Raw genomic sequence first — 21,966 nt, forward strand, 5'->3', positions numbered from 1 at the left:
CACACATCTTAGAAATAATATTATCCAGGTATTGAACGAAGGATGTTTTTAATTTTGATTACAACACATTTTTTCAATAGATGAGACAATTTTTTGTTCAAACTTTGTCAAAAATTCAAATTATAATTAAAAAAAAAAATTGTCAAAATGCACTGGTTTTCAACCCTAACCCCTTAGGGAGACGTATTGTAAATAATATATTTTAAATTTATTTTAATAGACAACGCTAAAAATATCGATTTGAAAAATTGTTCGAGTAGCTAAAAATTATGGAGTACTTTTGCTATAATATAGTAGGACTAGTCTATTACAACAATTCTATTCTATTCTTTGAAAAATCTTAATACATATATAAGCATATACAATATATATAACTGATACTCACTTGTAAATGTGTCAATCCAACAACATTGTCGGTTATCAATTTAAGCCATTGACTGAGTATGGCCAAATCATCACAGTGTATTATGCCAGTCGAGGCGCCATTAAGGCCACGTACTTCAAACGCATTGGGGCGTAACTTATCGGTGCCATAGATATAGCGCGTTACGTAGGCCATCATCAGCGGCACTGCGACATAGAAATACATATACAGGATATGGAATATAAGCGTAGAGTAGGAATAGTAAATGGAAATGTCAAGTGCAGCAAAACGTAGAGCGCAGAAATGTTGCACAAAAGTAAGAAATTTGTGTATTTGTAGAGTTGAAAGAAATATGAGCAATGCGAAAAAAAAGTTAATTAAAAAACGTAATGCAAGCAAATTACGAAACGTAATTAAAGCGTACAAAAAATAAATAAGAGTAATTGTGAATCGCCGACGACTACCGACCAACCGACAACAACAAATTGCATTGCTTATATCACGCAGATAATTTAATGCGAGTGTGAGTGTGTTTTTACGTTTTTACGGTAGCCAACACGTGCTGTAACGGTAAAAACGTATGAACACACCTACGCACTTACACTTAACTAATTCACTCACGTATGCGAACATAATGAATACCACACAGTGTTGTTGGTATATAAATAATGCAAAGCAAATGTGCAAAAACAACAACAATAAAAACGAATTGCATGAAGATATATATACAGTAATATATACATATATAACAGTAAATACTTCCATTTGTATTCATACATACCAGCCACCACATCCACCCATTTCTTTTCCGGTTCCGAACAAATCGACATCGGGCGACTACAGCTGCGACTTATTGTACCGTTATTTACCGAGGACTTGTAGCCTTCGTCAGCCTTTAATTCCGCACATGTTGCATCATTGTCCGAATCGGGTGTCTCCTTGGCAACTGAAATGTGAGCAGCAACAACAACAATAACAATGAGCGTCAAATACAATACGATAATACCGTTAAAATGCAGTTATCAACATGTGTGAGTGTGTATGTATGTATGTATGATTGTATTTTTTTGTTGCTTTCAAATTTACGAATGGCAGCAGCAAAGGAAAAATTTTCAGTTAAAACGACTTGTTAAAAGCACGCAAAGTTGGAGTTGAGATTGTAGCTGAAGCAGTGCTTGGCGAATCGAATATGTAAATATATATACAGGAGAGTGATTGTGCAACGACTTTTGTAATGCAAATGTACTTTGAAGTATTTGCTTGCATGCAGGATACTCGTATACGTAGGGCAAGGATATCGCTTACAAATGCAGCATATGCTTCGTCTTCTTCTTCTGTCATGTTCATATTTGTACTGACATTATCCTGCTCGAAATAAGTAAGTTGTCGGTTAAAGAAGTGACAAGGCAAACGTAAGAGTGACAGTTGATGCGAAGGGAGTAATGTGAATGGTGTTTGTAATAGCTTAATTTTATTAAGTAATTCTTAAAAAATTCAAAAATTTGAAAATGAAAGGAAGTGTCATTCAAATTACCAATTGAGATTGGCGTAACATATAATAATAATGGTTATACAAAGGGCTTATTGATCAAAAGCTAGAATATATGATTTCGCGAAAGTTGACGATGAACATATGTATGATAGTTCAGAAGGTATAGGAAATTAGTGGAGATTTAAATAAAATGTTAACCTGTACTGAAAAACATTAAGAAAACTACCACAACAAAACATTTTTATACTCTCGCAACAAAAGTTACTAAAGAGAGTATTATAGTTTTGTTCACATAACGGTTGTTTGTAACACCCAAAACTAAACGAGTTAGATATAGGGTTATATATACCAAAGTGATCAGGGTGAAGAGTGGAGTTCAAATCCGTCCGTCCGTCTATGCAAGCTGTAACTTGAGTAAAAATTAGGATATCTTGATGAAACTTGGTACACTTATTTCTTGGCACCACTGCAAGGTTGCTTTCGAAAATGAGCGCCGCCAAATAGGTTTTTTGTACATATCTCGCAAACCAATACAGCTATATAAACCAAACTTTCTGTAGTTGTTTTTTTTAGCCACTTCTTAATACAGTCCAAAAATGAAAGAAATCGGATAATAAGCACGCCCACCTCCCATACAAAGGTTAGGTTGAAAATCACTAAAAGTGGGTTAACTCACTAATGAAAAACGTCAGAAACACTAAATTTCAATAGTTTCCTTACATCCCAATGACATGTTGTGAAATCAGTCCAAATCGGTTCACAACCACGCCTACTTCCTATATACCAGAAATTTGAAGACAATCTGAATCGTTTACTTTACAATATATAATTACAATATATAAAGTAAGCACTAGTGAAGATATCGGTGCAGAACTTTGCAAAAATACTAAGTTTATAGTGTAGCAGCCCCATTCTAAAAATCGGACCATAGGTTTTTAAGGCCCCATATATCGAACACGAGGACCTCGGTGCTTCTAACCTAATATTATGGTTTCCAACTTTCAATGGACTTTATACAATATGTATGTCGAATATGTGGGTCAAATTGTAGTCAAATTGGGTTAAAATCGGGTCATAGCTCCCATATGCCTTATACTCGGATTCTTAAACTTCCGGTGGGCTTTATACCGCATATATATATGAGGCATTCACTGGAAAAAAAGCCACTTGAAAAAAAAATTCTTTATTTTCTTTGGCAATTATATATCTTTTAGTACATGTAAAACCTAAAATAAAACATATGGTTTTAGGTCTGTGTAACGCGCGGTTGCCATACTGTAAGGGGCCAAAGTTTTTTGTAAAAAAATTGTCGAACCGCCATAACTTTAAAACTAATGAACAGATTTTAAAACACCATGTGACTTTTTTGTACAGAATTTCTCAAACTTTAAAACTGTATATCGTAAAAATTTTTAAAATTAATATTTCATAGCAAAAAATGAAAAAAAAATTTGTTTTTGGAATTTTTAACAACTTATGCCCCCTTCGATTTTTTTCGAAAATATCTTAAAATGTTCCTTATTTCATCACCTTTTTACCCCCCAAAGGGAATTTTGGGACAGCAATATTTGTATGTGTTACAAATAAAAAACCAACTCAGAACATGGTGAAAAATCATTGATTTATGCACTATTATTATCTTCAATTAGCGTAACCAAGGATTAACGACGTGGACCTATCAGACAATTAATCCCTTTTTGATTTTTTTTATTTTTTAATATTTTTTTTATTTTTTTTTGTATATTTCAAATTTTTAATTTTTTTTTGGGGGATGGGGTCATATGTAGAAGTTCACGCAAGTGAGGAAAGTTTCTGATTGCCATTCACTTGGGAGTGGCCAGGAACGATTCTTTTGCATATGACTCAAGCAGCTCACGACTTCCGGTTTTAGACCAAGTATCCCCTGGGTAGCTAACAGACATCCGTTTGGAGGCGAGCTAAAGTGAGAAGGCGAAGTCCGCTTGTGCGGTTGTGCGTAGGGCTTGGGACCCACCACATAAAAAAATCTCCCCAATGAAAACAAACACCGAGCCTCGGATGAGAAACCCCCCTTTTGATGACGACCCCTGCAAACGTACTAAGGATCATGATTTGAGGGCATGCACCTGGAATGTCCGGACTCTTAATTGGGAAGGTGCCTCTGCCCAGCTGGTTGATGTCCTCATACAACTAAAGGCTGACATCACCGCCGTCCAAGAAGTGCGATGGACGGGACAAGGACGGAAGAAGGTGGGTCCTTGTGACATCTACTACAGCGGCCATATAAAGGAGTGCAAATTTGGTGTTGGATTTGTGGTGGGAGAGAGACTCCGTCGCCGAGTCCTGGCATTCACCCCGGTGGATGAACGTCTAGCCACAATCCGCATAAAAGCGAGGTTCTTCAACATATCGCTGATTTGCGCCCACGCCCCAACGGAAGAGAAGGACGATGTGACCAAAGACGCTTTCTATGAGCGCCTAGAACGCACCTATGAGCGCTGCCCCCGCCACGATGTCAAAATCGTGCTTGGCGATTTTAACGCCAGGGTGGGTAAAGAAGGTGTCTTTGGCACAACAGTCGGAAAATTCAGCCTCCATGACGAAACATCGCCAAACGGCCTGAGGCTGATCGACTTCGCTGGGGCCCGAAATATGGTTGTCTGTAGTACCAGATTCCAGCATAAAAAAATTCATCAAGTAACGTGGCTGTCCCCTGATCGAAACACGCGCAACCAAATCGATCACGTTGTGATAGACGGAAGACATGTCTCCAGTGTTTTAGACGTGCGTACGCTCCGAGGACCAAACATTGACTCGGACCATTATCTAGTAGCAGCAAAGATACGCACTCGCCTCTGTGCAGCAAAGAACGCCCGTCAACAAACACAAGGAAGGTTCGACGTCGAAAAGCTGCAATCACAACCGACAGCCGAACGATTTTCTACTCGACTTGCACTCCTGCTCTCTGAGAGCACTCATCAGCATCTCGATATAAGGGAGCTGTGGAACGGCATCTCAAACTCATTGCATACCGCTGCAGCCGAAACAATTGGTCTCCGGCAACGCCAAAAAACCAGTTGGTACGATGAGAATTGTCGTTCCGCAGTGGAGAGAAAACAGACTGCCTACCTCGCAACGTTGCGATCGACCACAACACGTTCGGGGTGGGATAGATATCGAGAACTGAAGAGGGAAGCGAGACGCATTTGCAGACGTAAAAAGAAAGAGGCCGAAATGCGTGAGTATGAAAAGCTTGAAAAGCTGGCCGACATGGGTAATGCTCGAAAATTTTATGAAAAGATGAGGCGATTAACAGAAGGTTTCAAGACCGGAGCATTATCATGTAGGGACCGAGAAGGTAATCTGGTAACGGATGTCCAGAGCACACTGGGATTATGGAGGGAACACTTCTCCGACCTACTCAATGGCAGTGAAAGTACAACACCAGGAGATGGCGAACCCGATTCCCCAATCGATGACGATGGAATAGATGTTCCATTACACAACCATGAAGAAATTCGAATAGCAATTACCCGCTTGAAGAACAACAAAGCGGCGGGGGCCGATGGATTACCGGCCGAGCTATTCAAATACGGCGGCGAAGAACTGATAAGGTGCATGCATCAGCTTCTTTGTAGAATATGGTCGGAAGAAAGCATGCCTGACGATTGGAATCTTAGTGTGCTCTGCCCAATCCATAAGAAGGGAGACCCCACAATCTGCGCCAACTACCGTGGTATAAGTCTCCTCAATATCGCATATAAGGTTTTGTCGAGCGCATTGTGTGAAGGACTAAAGCCCACCGTCAACGAACTGATTGGACCTTATCAGTGTGGCTTTAGACCTGGAAAATCCACAATGGACCAGATATTCACCATGCGCCAAATCTTGGAAAAGACCCGAGAGAGAAGAATCGATACTCACCATCTTTTTATCGATTTTAAAGCTGCCTTCGATAGCACGAAAAGGAGCTGCCTTTATGCCGCGATGTCTGAATTTGGTATCCCTGCAAAACTAATACGGCTATGTAAGCGGACGTTGAGCAACACCAAAAGCTCCGTCAGGATCGGGAAGGACCTCTCCGAGCCGTTCGATACCAAACGAGGCTTCAGACAGGGTGACTCACTATCGTGCGACTTCTTCAATCTACTACTGGAAAAATAATACGATCTGCAGAGCTAAATAGAGAAGGTACAATCTTCTATAAGAGTGTACAGCTCCTGGCGTATGCCGACGATATTGATATCATCGGAAGCAACAACCGCGCCGTTTGTTCTGCGTTTTCCATACTAGATAAAGAAGCGAAGCGTATGGGTCTGGTGGTGAATGAGGACAAGACGAAATATCTCCTGTCATCAAACAAACAGTCAGCGCACTCGCGTCTTGGCTCCCACGTCACTGTTGACAGTCATAACTTTGAAGTTGTAGATAATTTCGTTTATCTGGGAACCAGCATTAACAACACCAACAATGTCAGCCTTGAAATCCAACGCAGAATCACTCTTGCCAACAGGTGCTACTTTGGACTGAGTAGGCAATTGAAAAGTAAAGTCCTCTCTCGACGAACCAAAATCAAACTCTATAAGTCGCTCATTATTCCCGTCCTGATGTATGGCGCTGAAGCGTGGACGATGACAACATCCGATGAGACGACTCTTGGGGTTTTCGAGAGAAAGGTTTTGCGCAAGATTTATGGTCCTCTAAACATTGGCAACGGCGAATACCGCAGACGATAGAACGATGAGCTATACGATTTATACGACGACATTGACATAGTTCAGCGAATAAAAAGACAGCGGCTACGCTGGCTAGGTCATGTTGTACGGATGGAAGAAAACACTCCAGCTCTGAAAGTATTCGATGCAGTACCCGCTGGAGGAAGCCGCGGAAGAGGACGACCTCCACTCCGGTGGAAAGACCAAGTGCAAAGTGACCTGGCTTCACTTGGTGTTTCCAGTTGGCGCCAAAAAGCAAAAAGGAGGAATGAGTGGCGCGCTCTGGTGGATTCGGCTATAATCGCTTAAAGCGGTTCCTACGCCAAATATATATATATATATAGTTCACCTTGGTGGTGAAAATGATTGAAATCTATGATTTTCACTATTCTATTGGAATTTATTCCAAATATATGGGTCAAATTGTGTGTTATCTTAATAAAACTATATCAATAATCTGCGAGCGTATAAAATGTTCGGTTGCACCCGAACTCAGCCTTTCTTTATTGTTTAGATTTTCCTTTATTATATCCTATAAAGAGGGTCCTAAAAGTGCCCAGAGTTTACAGAAAGCTTACTAGATTCTATATAATTATTTGTTAAGTAGGACGCAGATTCTGAGTTTACACTTTGCCTTGCATATAGTAAAGGCAGCCTTTTTTAACAGTTTTTACTTCGAGCGTGATGTAAATTTCTAACTCTCTGAATCAGTCTACTAGCATATAAAGGCATTACTACGCTTAACAGAATAGACGGTTGAATCTCTAAACCCACAAACAAAGCAACCATAAATAATGTGGGTATCTTAAAAAAAATTAATAAAACATAAATTATTTGTATAAATGATCTACGTATCTAAGACAGTAAGGTTTAAAACACCAAAGGGGACTGTGATTTCTAACCGATCAAAGACTGTACATTCTGCGGTATACCTAAAAATAGTTTTTGGAATACTTTTGACCAACACAAAAACCGCAACAAATTCTCTATCAGCACATTTTCCTGAAGTAATTAGCAAAATTAGTACTCTCCAGCTAGATAAGGAAAATTTCTCCAACAAATGCTGAACGTATATTGACTTTGCCCCTTAATATATTATATATTTTTATGAAATTTGATTTATTTGGAACGGACTTTTGATTTGCATTCGACATTCCGATAAAGACGTTCACGTTGCGACTTCAATATTTTCGCTCGAAGAGACATGCCATTGAATTAGAATTTTGTATTTAATTTGTTTAAAGGAACCTAATTATATTGAAGGGGCAAATTAAAAGTTGCATGGCTACTTTATGTCCTCAAACATAAAAAAATAAATATTTTACCTTTCAATTTTAATGTATCCAAAAAGAATCGTAATCTCTCATATTACAAATATCTTAATTTTACGCAATTGATTGTGGTATATATTCGTTATAGAAATTTAAGTATATTGACATATATACTTTTATTTACACCTGCTTGTAAATGTACTTTGTGTATTAGTGAATAGAGCCAGTGAGCATTAACGAAGAAGTGTGCAAGCGTTGAGCTGAAAAATTACGGTTTATTTGTATGTGAAAATTAAGAGATATTTTGTTGGTGCGGACATTAGTTTTTGTTATTTTTTTATTTGAAAAGAAAGTAAAGAAGAGCAAAAAAAATAAGAAAAGCTTTCATACTTGTAAACACATTCTTGAAACATTTTTTCATACATCGACTACCGCAGCTTGGCCACTAAAGGTTCACACATACGTACAATTATCTTCATGTGTATCAATATGTATATTTTTTGGTATGTATGTATGTTCTACATAACACCTAAAGTGTTTTTGCTCTTTACATACAAATTTACATTTACATATACACCAACATAAACTTAATGAAAATTTAATACTTTAAGTTTGCGCGCTCGACATTTGCTGCCAAGAAACTTTCGATACGTGAGATGAGTTGGAAAAAATTTCAAAGGAAAAAATATATGTATGCACATAATACAAACATACATACACATTTTTTTGGTCTTTAAAGTAGACAGATATAAGGCAAGGGTTATGCAACTTAAAGGCGCCTAAAAGCAGTGTTGTAAACAGCTTCAAGTGGCGAAGAGGCAACAGTTACACGTACACACACATATATATATATTTTCTGTTTTTTCTTTCAAAAGCTGTTAAACTCGTACAAAGCCAGCATGCGTACATTTTACACATGTACATAAGCATGTGTGTGTGTTTGTGTGAAAGTGGGCCAAAAGGTGAAGTGTGTGAGGTTGTTGTTGCTTGGCCTTTGCCTGCAGGTTAACGGTTGTAGAATTTTTAAAATACACGTAAAGTGAATGCCTAAAGTTGGGTATGTACCAACACATGTTCGCTCAACACTCGCATTCATATCTACATACATGTGATGTCATATGTAGTCAATTAAGTTGCGTGTGTGTTTGTGTGTCGCCGGCTTATATTTACTTGCATGCGTTTCCATAATATTACAAGCCGTAAATCTTGCCTTCCTCACGCATTTAATGCCTTTGTCTGCTTTTGTTTTTACAGACGGATTTTTTGTTTTGCTTCCTGTTGGCTTTCTTATTTGGTGCGTAAGCTCTCAGGCGTCATAAGAGTTGGGTGGGTAAGCTTTTAATTATTTTTTTGCGTTTATTCTTACGGAGTGAAGACACTTAAAAATTGTTAAACCTAAGAAAATATTGTTGCAGCACTTGACATGTTATTTTATGCAAATATTTTGATGAAAAAGTTCGCAAAATTCATTTCCGGCAAATTTTATTGAATACACTTTTTTCGGCGTTTCAGATAGTCCATTGCAAAGCGAGACCTAACAATTTGTCGAATCTACTCTCCTTGGATGGTATGTGGTCCATATATTTAGCACGAAATGCGGAGCCTGCAAGGAGTTCTCCTCATATAACAATTGTGAGCTGCGGTATTAAATGATTTCTATTCAAAGAATACGATGTATGTATATGGTTTTGATGGAGTTTCTGAATTTATGTCATAATATTTGGGTCAAGTAATCAAGAAATTGCCATGGTCTTAAGCCGGGTAAGTTGCTCTTTCGTATTAATATAATATAAAGCATCGTACTTTGGTTTATAATGAACATCGTTGCCCACCAGTCTTCTTTCGATCTCGATAGTTATTCTACATTTATCGATGGAACATTGGAGTGAAGGGTATTGGAGTCAGCTATCATGTTAGTTTTGATCTTTCGATTGTACTTATAAACTTTTATCGGAAAACTTTTTTTTACGATTTTACGGCGATTAAAAAGACGGTGGACTCACCCTAAATCTTAAGTAATGAACAAGAGCCATAGCTTCCTAGAAGAAGAGATCGCATCCCAGTTGATGTTTAAGTCCTGAGAAAGGAGTTGATCTCTTGAGGTTTTGGTTCTCGATTCGCACAATTAACAAAAATATCGAACCAAAGTTTGAAAATTTATGCTTGCCAGAGAAGGTACCCCAGCAACATTGACGTCGTGAGCGGGCAAAAGCGCTGGATATGCAGACTACACATGAGCTCGCCAAGCGCTGGTCCGCAATCAGCACCTCTGCAGTTGCGAGGCCTTTTTGGCCCGCTGTGGAGTGTAAAAGTTCTTTGAACTGCTTTCTTGCTTAGCAAGGTCTCAGCGCGTTCATTGGTTTGCTTATTGGACATTGTCCAATGGGCACCCAAACGTTGAGACGTGGGATCTTGGCAGATGCAAGTTGTCGAAGCTATTTCGAGGAAGGCAAGGTGGAATCAGTTTTTGCCAGACTCCTTGGGAGGCCCACCCTCGCCGAACCTAGCGAATTGGCTAGAATCGAGATTAGCCGACTAAAGAAATTCGTAACATATTCCATGCGTTTAGCGAATCTTAAGAGTCTTTGATCCATTAGGAGTTTACTGGTTTCACAAAGAACAGCGATCAAAACTGTTTAAGTGAGATATTCTGTATTTGCAGAGATCTGCCTAAAAACCTAATCTAACCGAACCTAGAAAAGTTATGATTATAAAGAACTGTTTGATGTTTTGGGTCATGATTATCCCGCCACTATTTCATTACGTGACTTTTCAAAAATAAAGTACTTTGATAAATTCTTTCTGAAAGATGCCGAACGCGATTTTGGCCAATATCCAGCTGTGGAACTTAATCAAAAGCTCTCGGCGCATCTGGTTGTTATTATAGGGAGTTTCCTCAACATTAAAAAAACTTAAAATTTTTTTCTCAGTTTTAAAAAAAGTATTGAAATCTTTATCTCAACCTTTAAATTTTTATTTTCAAAGTAGAACAACCAATAATTTGCATGAACAACGAACACCTTTGATATTGTAATGAAGCTTTCAATTATGCTTATATTACACGTACTATGATTAATGAGGACCCCGAGGGCACGTAAAAGACATAAAAATTACATTGAGATATGCCTGTATATATGTTTACAACATCATCAATTTTGCTTGTACACGATGTACATATGTATGTATGTACACAAATTATGAAGTTCGTGATTATTTTTATGAATTGCGAAATGTCGCGTATAATTAAATTTAATTAAAGCATAAATGTGGAAAATGAGGTGCTGCGAGTGAGGACACTCAGGGCGCATTGCATGTGTTTCTGCACTTAAACACTTACACTCACTCACACATGTGTAACCTCATATCTTTGTGAATGTGTGTGTATGTTGCTGTTGCAAAGGCCACTAGTAGACGCATGCCAATTGTGTATCGCTTTGAACTTTGTTCTGAAAGGAACTTTTGCAACTTAATGAGCACAAGTTTCACTCAACTCAACTCAAAACAACAAAATGCCTAAATAATGAACTGTTTAAAATAATGAACTGTTCTTAAAGTAATAAACTGTAGTTTAGTTCTGAGGGCAAAACAAAAAATGCAAAAAATGTCGAGCGAAAAATGAAAATAAGAAAATATTTGGTTTGCTTTCGGTTTGTTATTTCTTGCAAATGCCTGCGGGCGCTTTAATTTGGTTGGTGAATACTCTAGATATTTCCTTCTTTACTTCTGAGGTTGTACTAAATGGAATGTTAGGTTAAAAATTTAAAAAAAATATTCAATAATATTACAGCTTTTTGAATAAAAATGGTTAAAAATTTAAAAAAAAAATATTCAATAATATTACAGATTTTTGAATAAATCACTTTCTTCTTTTGGTGTAAATTTTTCTTAAATAAAGGGGTTTTCAATAAGCGCGCTACAAAAGTTTTTCTTTTAATAAAAAAAAAACAGAAGTCCAGACGCTGGACCAAATTTTCGACGGTTCTCAAGCATAAATCGACCGATACTGCATTATCACGCACGATATTCGTACGAATTTCATCAATCTACGCTGGCTTGTTGGCATATACCATAGACTTGACGTAGCCCCACAGGAAATAGTCTTACGCCGTCAAATCGCACAAACGAGGCGGTCAATTGACTGGGCCATTTTGTGAGATATCACGTTCACCAAACTTGGTCTTCAATATATCGATTGAGACATTCGCTGTATGGCTTTTGGCGCCGTCCTGTTGGAACCACATATTGTCCAAGTCCATATCATCCCATTCGGGCCAAAAACATTCAGTTATCATTGAGCGGTAGCTATTCCCATTCACAATAACGAGTCGGTCTAGATCATTACGGAAGGAGTACGACCCAATGACGCCGCCGGTCCATAAACGCACCAAACCGTAATTTTTTCGGGATGCAATGATGACTCATGGAGTACGTGTGGATTGCTGTCTGGCCAATAACGCATATATTGCTTATTGACGAACTCATTCAGCCTCATCGCTGAAGATGAATTTTCGATGAAAATCCGGATCATTTTCAAATTGTTACTCAGCCCAATTCACGAACATACGAAGATTTTGGTGGCCAAGAGGCTTCAGTTCTTGCGTCAATTTGATCTTTTAAGAATGCAGGGCAAGATCGTTTGGTAAAATGCGCCACAACAACGTCACAGAGATGTCCAACGCTTGAGAACGACGGGTAAGATACAGATGTTGTTCTTTCTCCTAGACACTCAATTGTTGATCTGTTAGGACGATTATGACGACCATAAATTGGACTTAGTGCTCTCTCTACGAATCTCGGTAGTAAATTTTAATAATTTGCTGGGGTCGTTTGCTGTTCCTATCGGTATACTTTTGTAGCGTCGCTATTGAAAAACCCTTTATTCAATAATTAAATGGCTTTAAGCTTCCAAGAACTGTTCCTTTAGTCTTGTTTGCCTAACTTTTGGATTAATAAATTATTTTTTTGACCCCTCTAAAATTTCAATATTTTGCGGTATATTTCAATATTTTTTTTCGGAATATCGTGCTGGATATCTTCGCTGCATATCGGTTAGGAGCGTTGCAAAGCCAGAAAAAAGTCAGTAGCGGTTGCAACATTATTGTGGTCGTTAACGATTTTGTTTTAGGTTTTGAAAGTGTTCTGATTGGATCACGCTTATTTATCATGGCTATTTTGTTTATTTTTATGGATCGACATTCTCTTTCATAAATATTAAAAAGTTTATATATAAAATAAGTTCCTTAAGATTACAACTCCCATCCAATTTGTACACAAGCAACCCTACCAAGCCAATTTTGACCATAAAATTCCTTAAGCAAATTAACGCGTTATGCGAAATTAATATGCAGGTACGTGTATAAAGTGTAATAAATTTAGTATTAACGAAATAATAATCAAAATTATGCCAACTCACGTTGCTTTTGCAGGAATGGCGTCGCAGCACGGTAATGCTTCACCGTCAGCACAACAATATCACCGGCATTACGCAATATATTCACCGCATCATCGTGCGGGCATGCGGTGATGTATTCGCCATTCACCTTAATTATCGCATCGCCAACAAATAGTTGGCCGGTAATATCCGCCGCTTGATCCTTGTAAATGCGCGATATTAAAATGGGCAATTTATGTTCGGCACCACCTTTTATGCTTAGACCAAGGCCGCCTTGCTTTTGACGTGTAATCTGTACCATGCGCTCCTAGAAATACAAAAAAACATTAGAAAGGAGAAAAAAGAGAAGAGGCAAGGAATTAATATTGTTAATCTTTTGTGGAAAGAAGCTGTGCTTTACATAGAATCTGTAGAATAAATATGTAGGGCAGAATATAGAGGATATTATATTGTTTATGCACAATCACTTGTGCTCACACAATTAAGCCACATGAATTGTATGATGTACGAATTCATATAAATCGAATTTTAATGATAAATCAAAATAAAAAGTTTAATAAAATTAAAAGAATATACTTAAATTTAAAGTAACGTTTTTTCAAGGTTCACTTTTAATTTTAAAACAAAAACCTTCATTCTTATTCATCTGTGCTCACATAATTAAACCACTAGCAAAAAAAAAAAATATGAGAGATAAAAGAAATCGATGTTTTGTTAAAAAAGACTTGCTTTATTTATTCTAGTATTTTGTTGTTGACCCTTTTTGCAATATTACATCCCTGCTGTGTTTGTTATTTGTACATACCAGTGTGTTATATTGATCCGAAGTAATGTTGCTCAAATGACCTTTATAACATACCACAATGAAGCTTTTTTCATCGGTTTTCTCGTCGAAACTTTTTTCTTAATGAACCCAATAGTGATTGTGTTCGGGCTATGGGCAGATCGCTCGAAACATTGGGTATGGTTCACCATAAGTCCTTAACAACCCTAGAGCAGTACTTCATGTCGCTATTCTGCTGAAAGATCCAATCTAACGGTAAATCATGGACATAATCCCTATTAAAGTGTTCTGTTAAATTGTCTTTGTCCATGCTCTAGTCATTTTACACTCAATTCGCACAAGTGGACATACAGCGTATGAGGTGAAGTATCCCCATACCATGACTTATAATCCAACATGTTTCATAGATTTTGTTTTGGTATCGTAGATTTAATTCTTGTTATTCTTGTTGCCTGATATAGGGTCTACCATCATTCCCGAACTCATTAAACATGAATTCATCGCTCCGCCACTAGATCTTATCATTTTGAGTCCTTTTACTGGTACATCCTTGCAAACGATATCCTTCGCTCGATGTTCTACTTCAATACGTTTGGTCTGGGTTGAGCAATTCACCTATTTGGGAAATTTTCACCCATTTTATGTCGGATAATGTGTGTTAACATACTTACACAATATCTATGCTCCATTCAAGCTCTAATTTCACCTGAAATCATAAAAGAATCCACCTTGCTCATTCGCGGTAATTACTTATCGTCGCAAGGTATTGTTTTTTCGGTTTTTTACGAAGCACATTTTCAAAAATGTTATGTTTCCTAAAATATGGTAAAGGATACTGGATCCTTCATCCAAAAAAGTCAAATATTCCCTTACTTTCACAATGTTTTTGAATTTTTGGAAGCTCCCATGTGATTTTTCCTTAACAAGGAGTAGAGCTCTTATTTTTGACCATTGTCAAATAAAGAGTTTACAAAATGTTTTTAAATTAAATAAGGCAATTTAATTTAATTAAGCCTTTTTACTTCTCGATCATTTTATTTTTCGCTCAGATCATGATTTCCACGCTTTCGTTACAGTGGCCTAATCATGTGAGCACAGTGATTAGACCAATTGCAAACAAATTTAATTTTTTTCGAAAACCACATTACTAATTTTTCTTGAAATGCTCTTTGTAATTTCGACACTTATAACGGATATATTTTTCAACGGATATTTTTTTTCAGAAACGTAATTTTGAAACGCAGTGGCTTAATTGTGTGTGTACAAGTGTATTCGTAGTATAACTGTTTTAATTAGCTTAAACATTTTCTTTAATTCAAACTTTTTTGTTTGAAAATTACTTTTATTTTTTAACTATCATAAATCAATATGGCTTATCAAAATAATTTATTGATTATTGAGTTATTCATTTTAAAATTGTTTGTATCAAATAATTCATTTAATTTGAAATATGCACATTTCCATATTCGCAGCTGCAATTTCATCCAATTATCAGTGTTGCAAGTATATCTCTGTCGCCTGTCTGTATGTATCATGATGCATGTGTGAAACTCGTTTTCATTTTCCCTCAAGGACATTGTCATGTTCTACATGCAATCGAATATTTAATTATATATAATAACCGCACTGTCTTTGTGCTATTTTACTATGCTTTTGTGGCTCGTACAGCTGTTCGTTGCAGCTTGGAGACATTGTGTAAACGTATGATTATGCCACATGCATACATATATAAACATATATATATCATACATATAACAAATCACATGTGTATCATATATGTTCATATATATCATATATATTATATATACATATTCATATGCATGTTCATTTTCATCTGATAAATATCGCACTGCGCACAGCTGCATGCGTGTTCCCTTAGGGCGTTCATAAACTATTTGCAGAGATATAACATGCAACTCATTTAAAGTTCCAACTAAATTATTTGAAGCTTATGCAAACAAAAGCGTGAAACCAGTTTTATTTTGATATTATTAAAACACTTTGGGGCTGTTTGCGGCGGAAGAAAGAAAAGTTTAGAATTTTAGTTGAATTTAATAATATATTATTTGAAAATTTGTTGAAAGAACATGTAATTTAATTTAATTATAAATCTTAACCAATCTCATGCGATACAGAGAAAAATTGAGTATTTATGAAATGTAAAATCTCCGTTAAATAAATAGAGTTAACAATGTATATGTTTTATAGTGAACTTCTTGCTCTGGTATGACCACAGTGGGTTAAGGGGCAATAAGTGTCACACTGACTTTGAAAAACTCGATTTTTTTTTTATTTTTTGCTTATTTGATAGTTTATACTTTCAAAAATATCACGTCGAAGCGGTAAGGTCGTATCTTGAATAGTTTTTAATAATTTTAATAGTTTTAAGGGGGCACATCTAGTGTAATGGCAAAAAAAAGGTGATTTTTTTGAAATTTTTATCAAAAAAATACTTTATCAATTATTTCAAAATTTTAAGTATATATTTATACATGTTTCAAGAACATATAGTGAAATTTTTGAAGAAAAAAATTAAATATTTTTTAAGTTATAGTCGATCTCCAGCGGCGGAAAAAAAGGTCCTTCACTGCTGCAGTGATTCTGGCCTTCCCCGTGGATGAAATCTAAAACAAAAAATCTCGTTAAACTAGATAATATTGTATGTACAATGACCTACGATAAAAAAAAAAACAAAAATTGACAATATGGCGGCGTTTTTAAAAAATTGTCGAATTTTACCCAAAATTTTGGTCGTTTTGGCCTGCGAAAAATTCGATTTTTTGATCAGATCAAAAATTGATAGGTCATTGTACGGAGAACTATATAAAGAACATGAAAAAAAAATCGATAGTGATCGGATCATTTGTTTTTGAGTAATCACTGCAGCAAATTCGGAAAATGCTGTTTCGAGAAAAACGCGTTTAAAGATAAAATGATCGTTTTCACTGTTACCGAGCGGCTGCTCTTTAAATTGCTATAACTCAAAAACTATTTGAGATATCGATTTGAAATTTTAATATGTTATTTTTAAAGGTGTAATCTACGAAGTATGAAAACAACAAAAAACCGATTTTTTTTTGAAATTTCACACTAGGTGTGCCCCTTAAACGGCAACGTTCTTGAGTATATTTATTATACGATTACCCACGATCTTTTTGATTGATTGAATATTGTCAATTTGGCATTATAAAAGTAAAATTTTTTACGCAAAAAACGACATTTTTTCAGAACTACGCTATTATGTTAATTTTTTATAATTTTCAAATATCTTAGGACATTGCATAGGAAACACTTTCAACTTTAATAATCTTTTTGATTTTTTTGTTTCAGCTACTCATTCAAACGGAATCATGTCAGAAGTTGGGGAACTTTTGTTTTCTGGAACCTCCGAAGATAATATATAACTCCGATATTTTTCAATATTTTTGTTAGAAAAAATAAAATATAGCTGAAAATAAACCTTATTATGTGCGAAAAACATTGAGACCGTCGATCGTGTATATTCTTAAAAAAAAAAAATTGCGACAATCGTCTAATTTTGCTTGGATAACACTGGTATAACCCCTTAAAATTTTATTGACAAAAAGTTGGAAATAAAAATAACTGTTTAGTGAATAACTTTATACTTAACCTCAAATATCTGTTTTAAATTTACTAAAATCCCTATTCAACTTAAAAATGTTTTCTATAGATTTACAATGTTAAGGGTATAAAATTGTATAAAAACAACTTATGTTTAGATACTAAACTTCTTTCATTGACTAAGCTTGTTATTATGTAAACATATGATGTAATATATAATGTTCGAATCAGTGTAGTTTTGTTTTTATATTTTTACTTACCTTTGACTCCATTGGTGGTCCATTGTGTGGATTTGTTGGTGTAACGACTTCTAACCTTTGTAAGGTTACTAGTTCCATAGTTAAATTCAGTCTAAGTGGTTCTGGTTTACTTTTGCCATCGCTGACATTCACCATACCAGTGCGAATCTGTAAAGGAATTTTTAATCATCAATGTTGAATAGATAAGGAAATATTAATAAAGTTTATTTTCTTTTAGGAAGTTTATTTCAGTTGACTTTTTGTCAATGTAGTAAACATTTTAAATAAAGGGTGATTTTTTAAGAGCTTGATAACTTTTTTAAAAAAAAAAACGCATAAAATTTGCAAAATCTCATCGGTTCTTTCATGACATTTACTTTTTGAAGATAATTTCATTTAAATGTTGACCGCGGCTGCGTCTTAGGTGGTCCATTCGGAAAGTCCAATTTTGGGCAACTTTTTCGAGCATTTCGGCCGGAATAGCCCGAATTTCTTCGGAAATGTTGTCTTCCAAAGCTGGAATAGTTGCTGGCTTATTTCTGTAGACTTTAGACTTGACGTAGCCCCACAAAAAATAGTCTAAAGGCGTTAAATCGCATGATCTTGGTGGCCAACTTACGGGTCCATTTCTTGAGATGAATTGTTCTCCGAAGTTTTCCCTCAAAATGGCCATAGAATCGCGAGCTGTGTGGCATGTAGCGCCATCTTGTTGAAACCACATGTCAACCAAGTTCAGTTCTTCCATTTTTGGCAACAAAAAGTTTGTTAGCATCGAACGATAGCGATCGCCATTCACCGTAACGTTGCGTCCAATAGCATCTTTGAAAAAATACGGTCCAATGATTCCACCAGCGTACAAACCACACCAAACAGTGCATTTTTCGGGATGCATGGGCAGTTCTTGAACGGCTTCTGGTTGCTCTTCACCCCAAATGCGGCAATTTTGCTTATTTACGTAGCCATTCAACCAGAAATGAGCCTCATCGCTGAACAAAATTTGTCGATAAAAAAGCGGATTTTCTGCCAACTTTTCTAGGGCCCATTCACTGAAAATTCGACGTTGTGGCAGATCGTTCGGCTTCAGTTCTTGCACGAGCTGTATTTTATACGGTTTTACACCAAGATCTTTGCGTAAAATCTTCCATGTGGTCGAATAACACAAACCCAATTGCTGCGAACGGCGACGAATCGACATTTCACGGTCTTCAGCCACACTCTCAGAAACAGACGCAATATTCTCTTCTGTACGCACTGTACGCATTCGTGTGGTTGGTTTAATGTCCAATAAAGTAAACTGAGTGCGAAACTTGGTCACAATCGCATTAATTGTTTGCTCACTTGGTCGATTATGTAGACCATAAATCGGACGTAAAGCGCGAAACACATTTCGAACCGAACACTGATTTTGGTAATAAAATTCAATGATTTGCAAGCGTTGCTCGTTAGTAAGTCTATTCATGATGAAATGTCAAAGCATACTGAGCATCTTTCTCTTTGACACCATGTCTGAAATCCCACGTGATCTGTCAAATACTAATGCATGAAAATCCTAACCTCAAAAAAATCACCCGTTACTTAGAGGAGTCAATGTTTTATAAATTGAATAACTTTGAACAGACTGACTACATTTTGATTATTTTTATTTTATTTAGCCCTTTACCATTGTTTTGGTCTATTTTTTCAGAATAGAGCATCAATTAAGTGACCACAATTATTGCCCACAACAAAATTAGGAGTTTTATTTAATTTTTATTCCTTCATAGACCATTTCGGGCAATCTTTTCAACTTGAATGTTTGTTTGGAAATCACCATTGGTCCGATGCTCTCTTGCTTTTTTACTCTTTACTCAATGCTTTATAAAAAGTGTTACAGTGATCGGATTTAGTTCAAATTTGCGTCGTTTCGTTCGATAATCTATTTCCATCTAGACGGCAACTTCATAATACCCCCTCGAAGAAGCCCCCTCCTTATTTGCGAAGAACTCGGACTGCCATTTTTCACAATCGAGTTCAATTTTACCCTACCAATGGCGTTCGCAATGGAGGGGAACAGATGGTAATCACTTTGCGCTATGTCCGGGCTATATGGTGGATGCGATAAAACCTCCCATACGAGTTCCCATAGCTTCTGACGAGTCATTTACGAAGTGTGTGGTCTGGCGTAGTCGTGATGGAATACTACACTCTTTCTATTGGGCAATTCCGGACGCCAGTCACCATCCGCTTCAAAAATGGGTCGAGTTCGTGCCGTTTCAGCAGCATATCGCAGGCGTAGATTCGGTCCAGAAGGTTTTTTTGCATCAAACCATGCGGCGTCCAAACGTCAAACTTTTTTGTGTATCCAGCCTTCTGCAGATGGTTTAAAATGGTTTGGTGACTAACTCCCATCTCCTGGGCGATGTCACGAGATGCCACATGCCGGTCTAACTCGATGTTTTCCAATATCCAAACTAATCATATATAGCGTCGTTTTGTAGGTTATGTCAAGAGCTTTCAAAGATGTATAGTGTTATCAGATACAAGCTCTGTAGCGCTTTATACATAACCGCGAAATTCAAAAGACAAAATGAAGTAAAAACTGGAGAATTGAGCGGTCAGACATTTTTATATAAGAGCTCTAGAGATTTTTTGTTAGAGTATCTAAGGAGGGGTTCTCTAAACTTCGAATCAATCGATAAAATAAATTTATGATTTAAGGGGCATCTCCATTATCTTCATAAATATCAAGCCTACTAATATAACAAAATACAAAAATGGTCGTTATTTTGTAAGGTCTCCAAGGAAAATTTAAAGCACTGTATAATACTGTATAATTATAATTAAATCTTACCTTTAAATTCTGGTCATCCTTTTCCTCAATAGGGGTGGCCATTTTTGCATTGATCTTCATATTTTCTGTAATTAAAGAGAGGAAATAGTCAATACATGAAGTAAATTGAATTATTTAAAGCATATAAACTTCAAGTCATATTCAATTCAATTCAATAATTCAATAAGTAAAAGTAGTGACTTCTTTAAAATTCAGTGAGTTTAGTCGGCTTACCACACGTAATTAGCAATGACATTGCGAATTGTACGCAAAATGCCCTCGAAACTATTTGAACTCAATCTGCAAGTGCCAATTAAAAAATCAATAAATAATGTATGTAAAGTTCACAACCCACATGCACCTACGCATATATACATAAATACATATACGCATATGCAGAATTATACACTAGAAATTTGAACAGAAGCTACGATGTGTGTGCGTCGTCTCCTTGATAAAACTTACAAAATGCCAGCAACAGCAATATATACAAACAACAACAATACTAATCGCTAACCACCGACAATTAATTAAGTAGACTTAGGCGAAACGCCCACCAACACAATGCCACAGCTGAATGCTTGCCAGCGCCAAGCGCGGCTGTCAGCAAAAACATGCGCATAGACAATCAGCATGATAGATAGCTGAGTCAGTCAACCGGTTAACGTATTACCGCTGTTGCGGCTGACATTCACCGTCATTACCCACCACCGCTTACTCGACAATTTCGTAGGTGCGTGCAACGTTGCATGAAACTCTCCTCCATTGCAGCAGGGTTTTGGTGTCAATCTGCTCTTGACTAAATGAACTCGGTCTTAGTGAGCTCTCGGGTTTTGTGGTTAAATAAAAGTCGCAAACTAAACCTAAATAGTTGAATAGTGGTTGGTTGTAGAAGTGCAGACAGACAACAGAATGCAAAATCAACAAAAGCAAAAATGTAATTGTGCACACTAAACAATGTTGCGTATACGCCCTGTGGCACCTGGTTAAAGCACCTCCGTTGAGTTGTGATGTTTTGGCAGCAGTAGGTGCCACCGTTCATGCGGTGGCAGGTGCATATTTCACAACAAGAAAATCAATTAATTTAATAAAAATAAACAGCGTTGAAATGCGGCGAAATCAGTTCAAATCACAGCTAAACTCAGGGTAAGGAGATTATGTAAGCGGTTACTTATGGTGTTATACAAAATTGCAGTGGTAGTTAGTTGGTTCTACCGAACGTATTTATATATGGTGACTTATTATATACGAGTAAGTTTCAGTATATCTCTGTATAAATCTACTTGTAGTGGTACTTCAAGTGTGGGTGTCCTTGAAGGCTACAAAGTTTGCACCAATC

General features: G+C 36.6%; 1 protein-coding gene across 3 annotated transcripts in view; it reads right to left on the reverse strand.

Annotated features, from left to right (window-relative positions):
* LOC105219210 (gamma-1-syntrophin) overlaps positions 1-21,966 on the reverse strand; it is a 149,409-nt gene that overhangs the window by 43,556 nt on the left and 83,887 nt on the right. For all 3 annotated transcript variants that reach the window (XM_054233650.1, XM_054233649.1, XM_054233648.1), the window contains exons 6-10: positions 20,649-20,713; positions 17,840-17,986; positions 13,235-13,520; positions 1,146-1,310; positions 386-570 (exon numbers count right to left, since the gene is read on the reverse strand). In XM_054233650.1, the coding sequence (XP_054089625.1) occupies positions 386-570; positions 1,146-1,310; positions 13,235-13,520; positions 17,840-17,986; positions 20,649-20,708 (843 nt within the window). In that variant the 5' untranslated portion in view covers positions 20,709-20,713. The remainder of the gene's footprint in view (positions 1-385; positions 571-1,145; positions 1,311-13,234; positions 13,521-17,839; positions 17,987-20,648; positions 20,714-21,966) is intronic.

Source organism: Zeugodacus cucurbitae, chromosome 6 (assembly GCF_028554725.1).
Source record: "Zeugodacus cucurbitae isolate PBARC_wt_2022May chromosome 6, idZeuCucr1.2, whole genome shotgun sequence".
In the NCBI taxonomy this organism is placed as follows: domain Eukaryota; kingdom Metazoa; phylum Arthropoda; class Insecta; order Diptera; family Tephritidae; genus Zeugodacus; species Zeugodacus cucurbitae.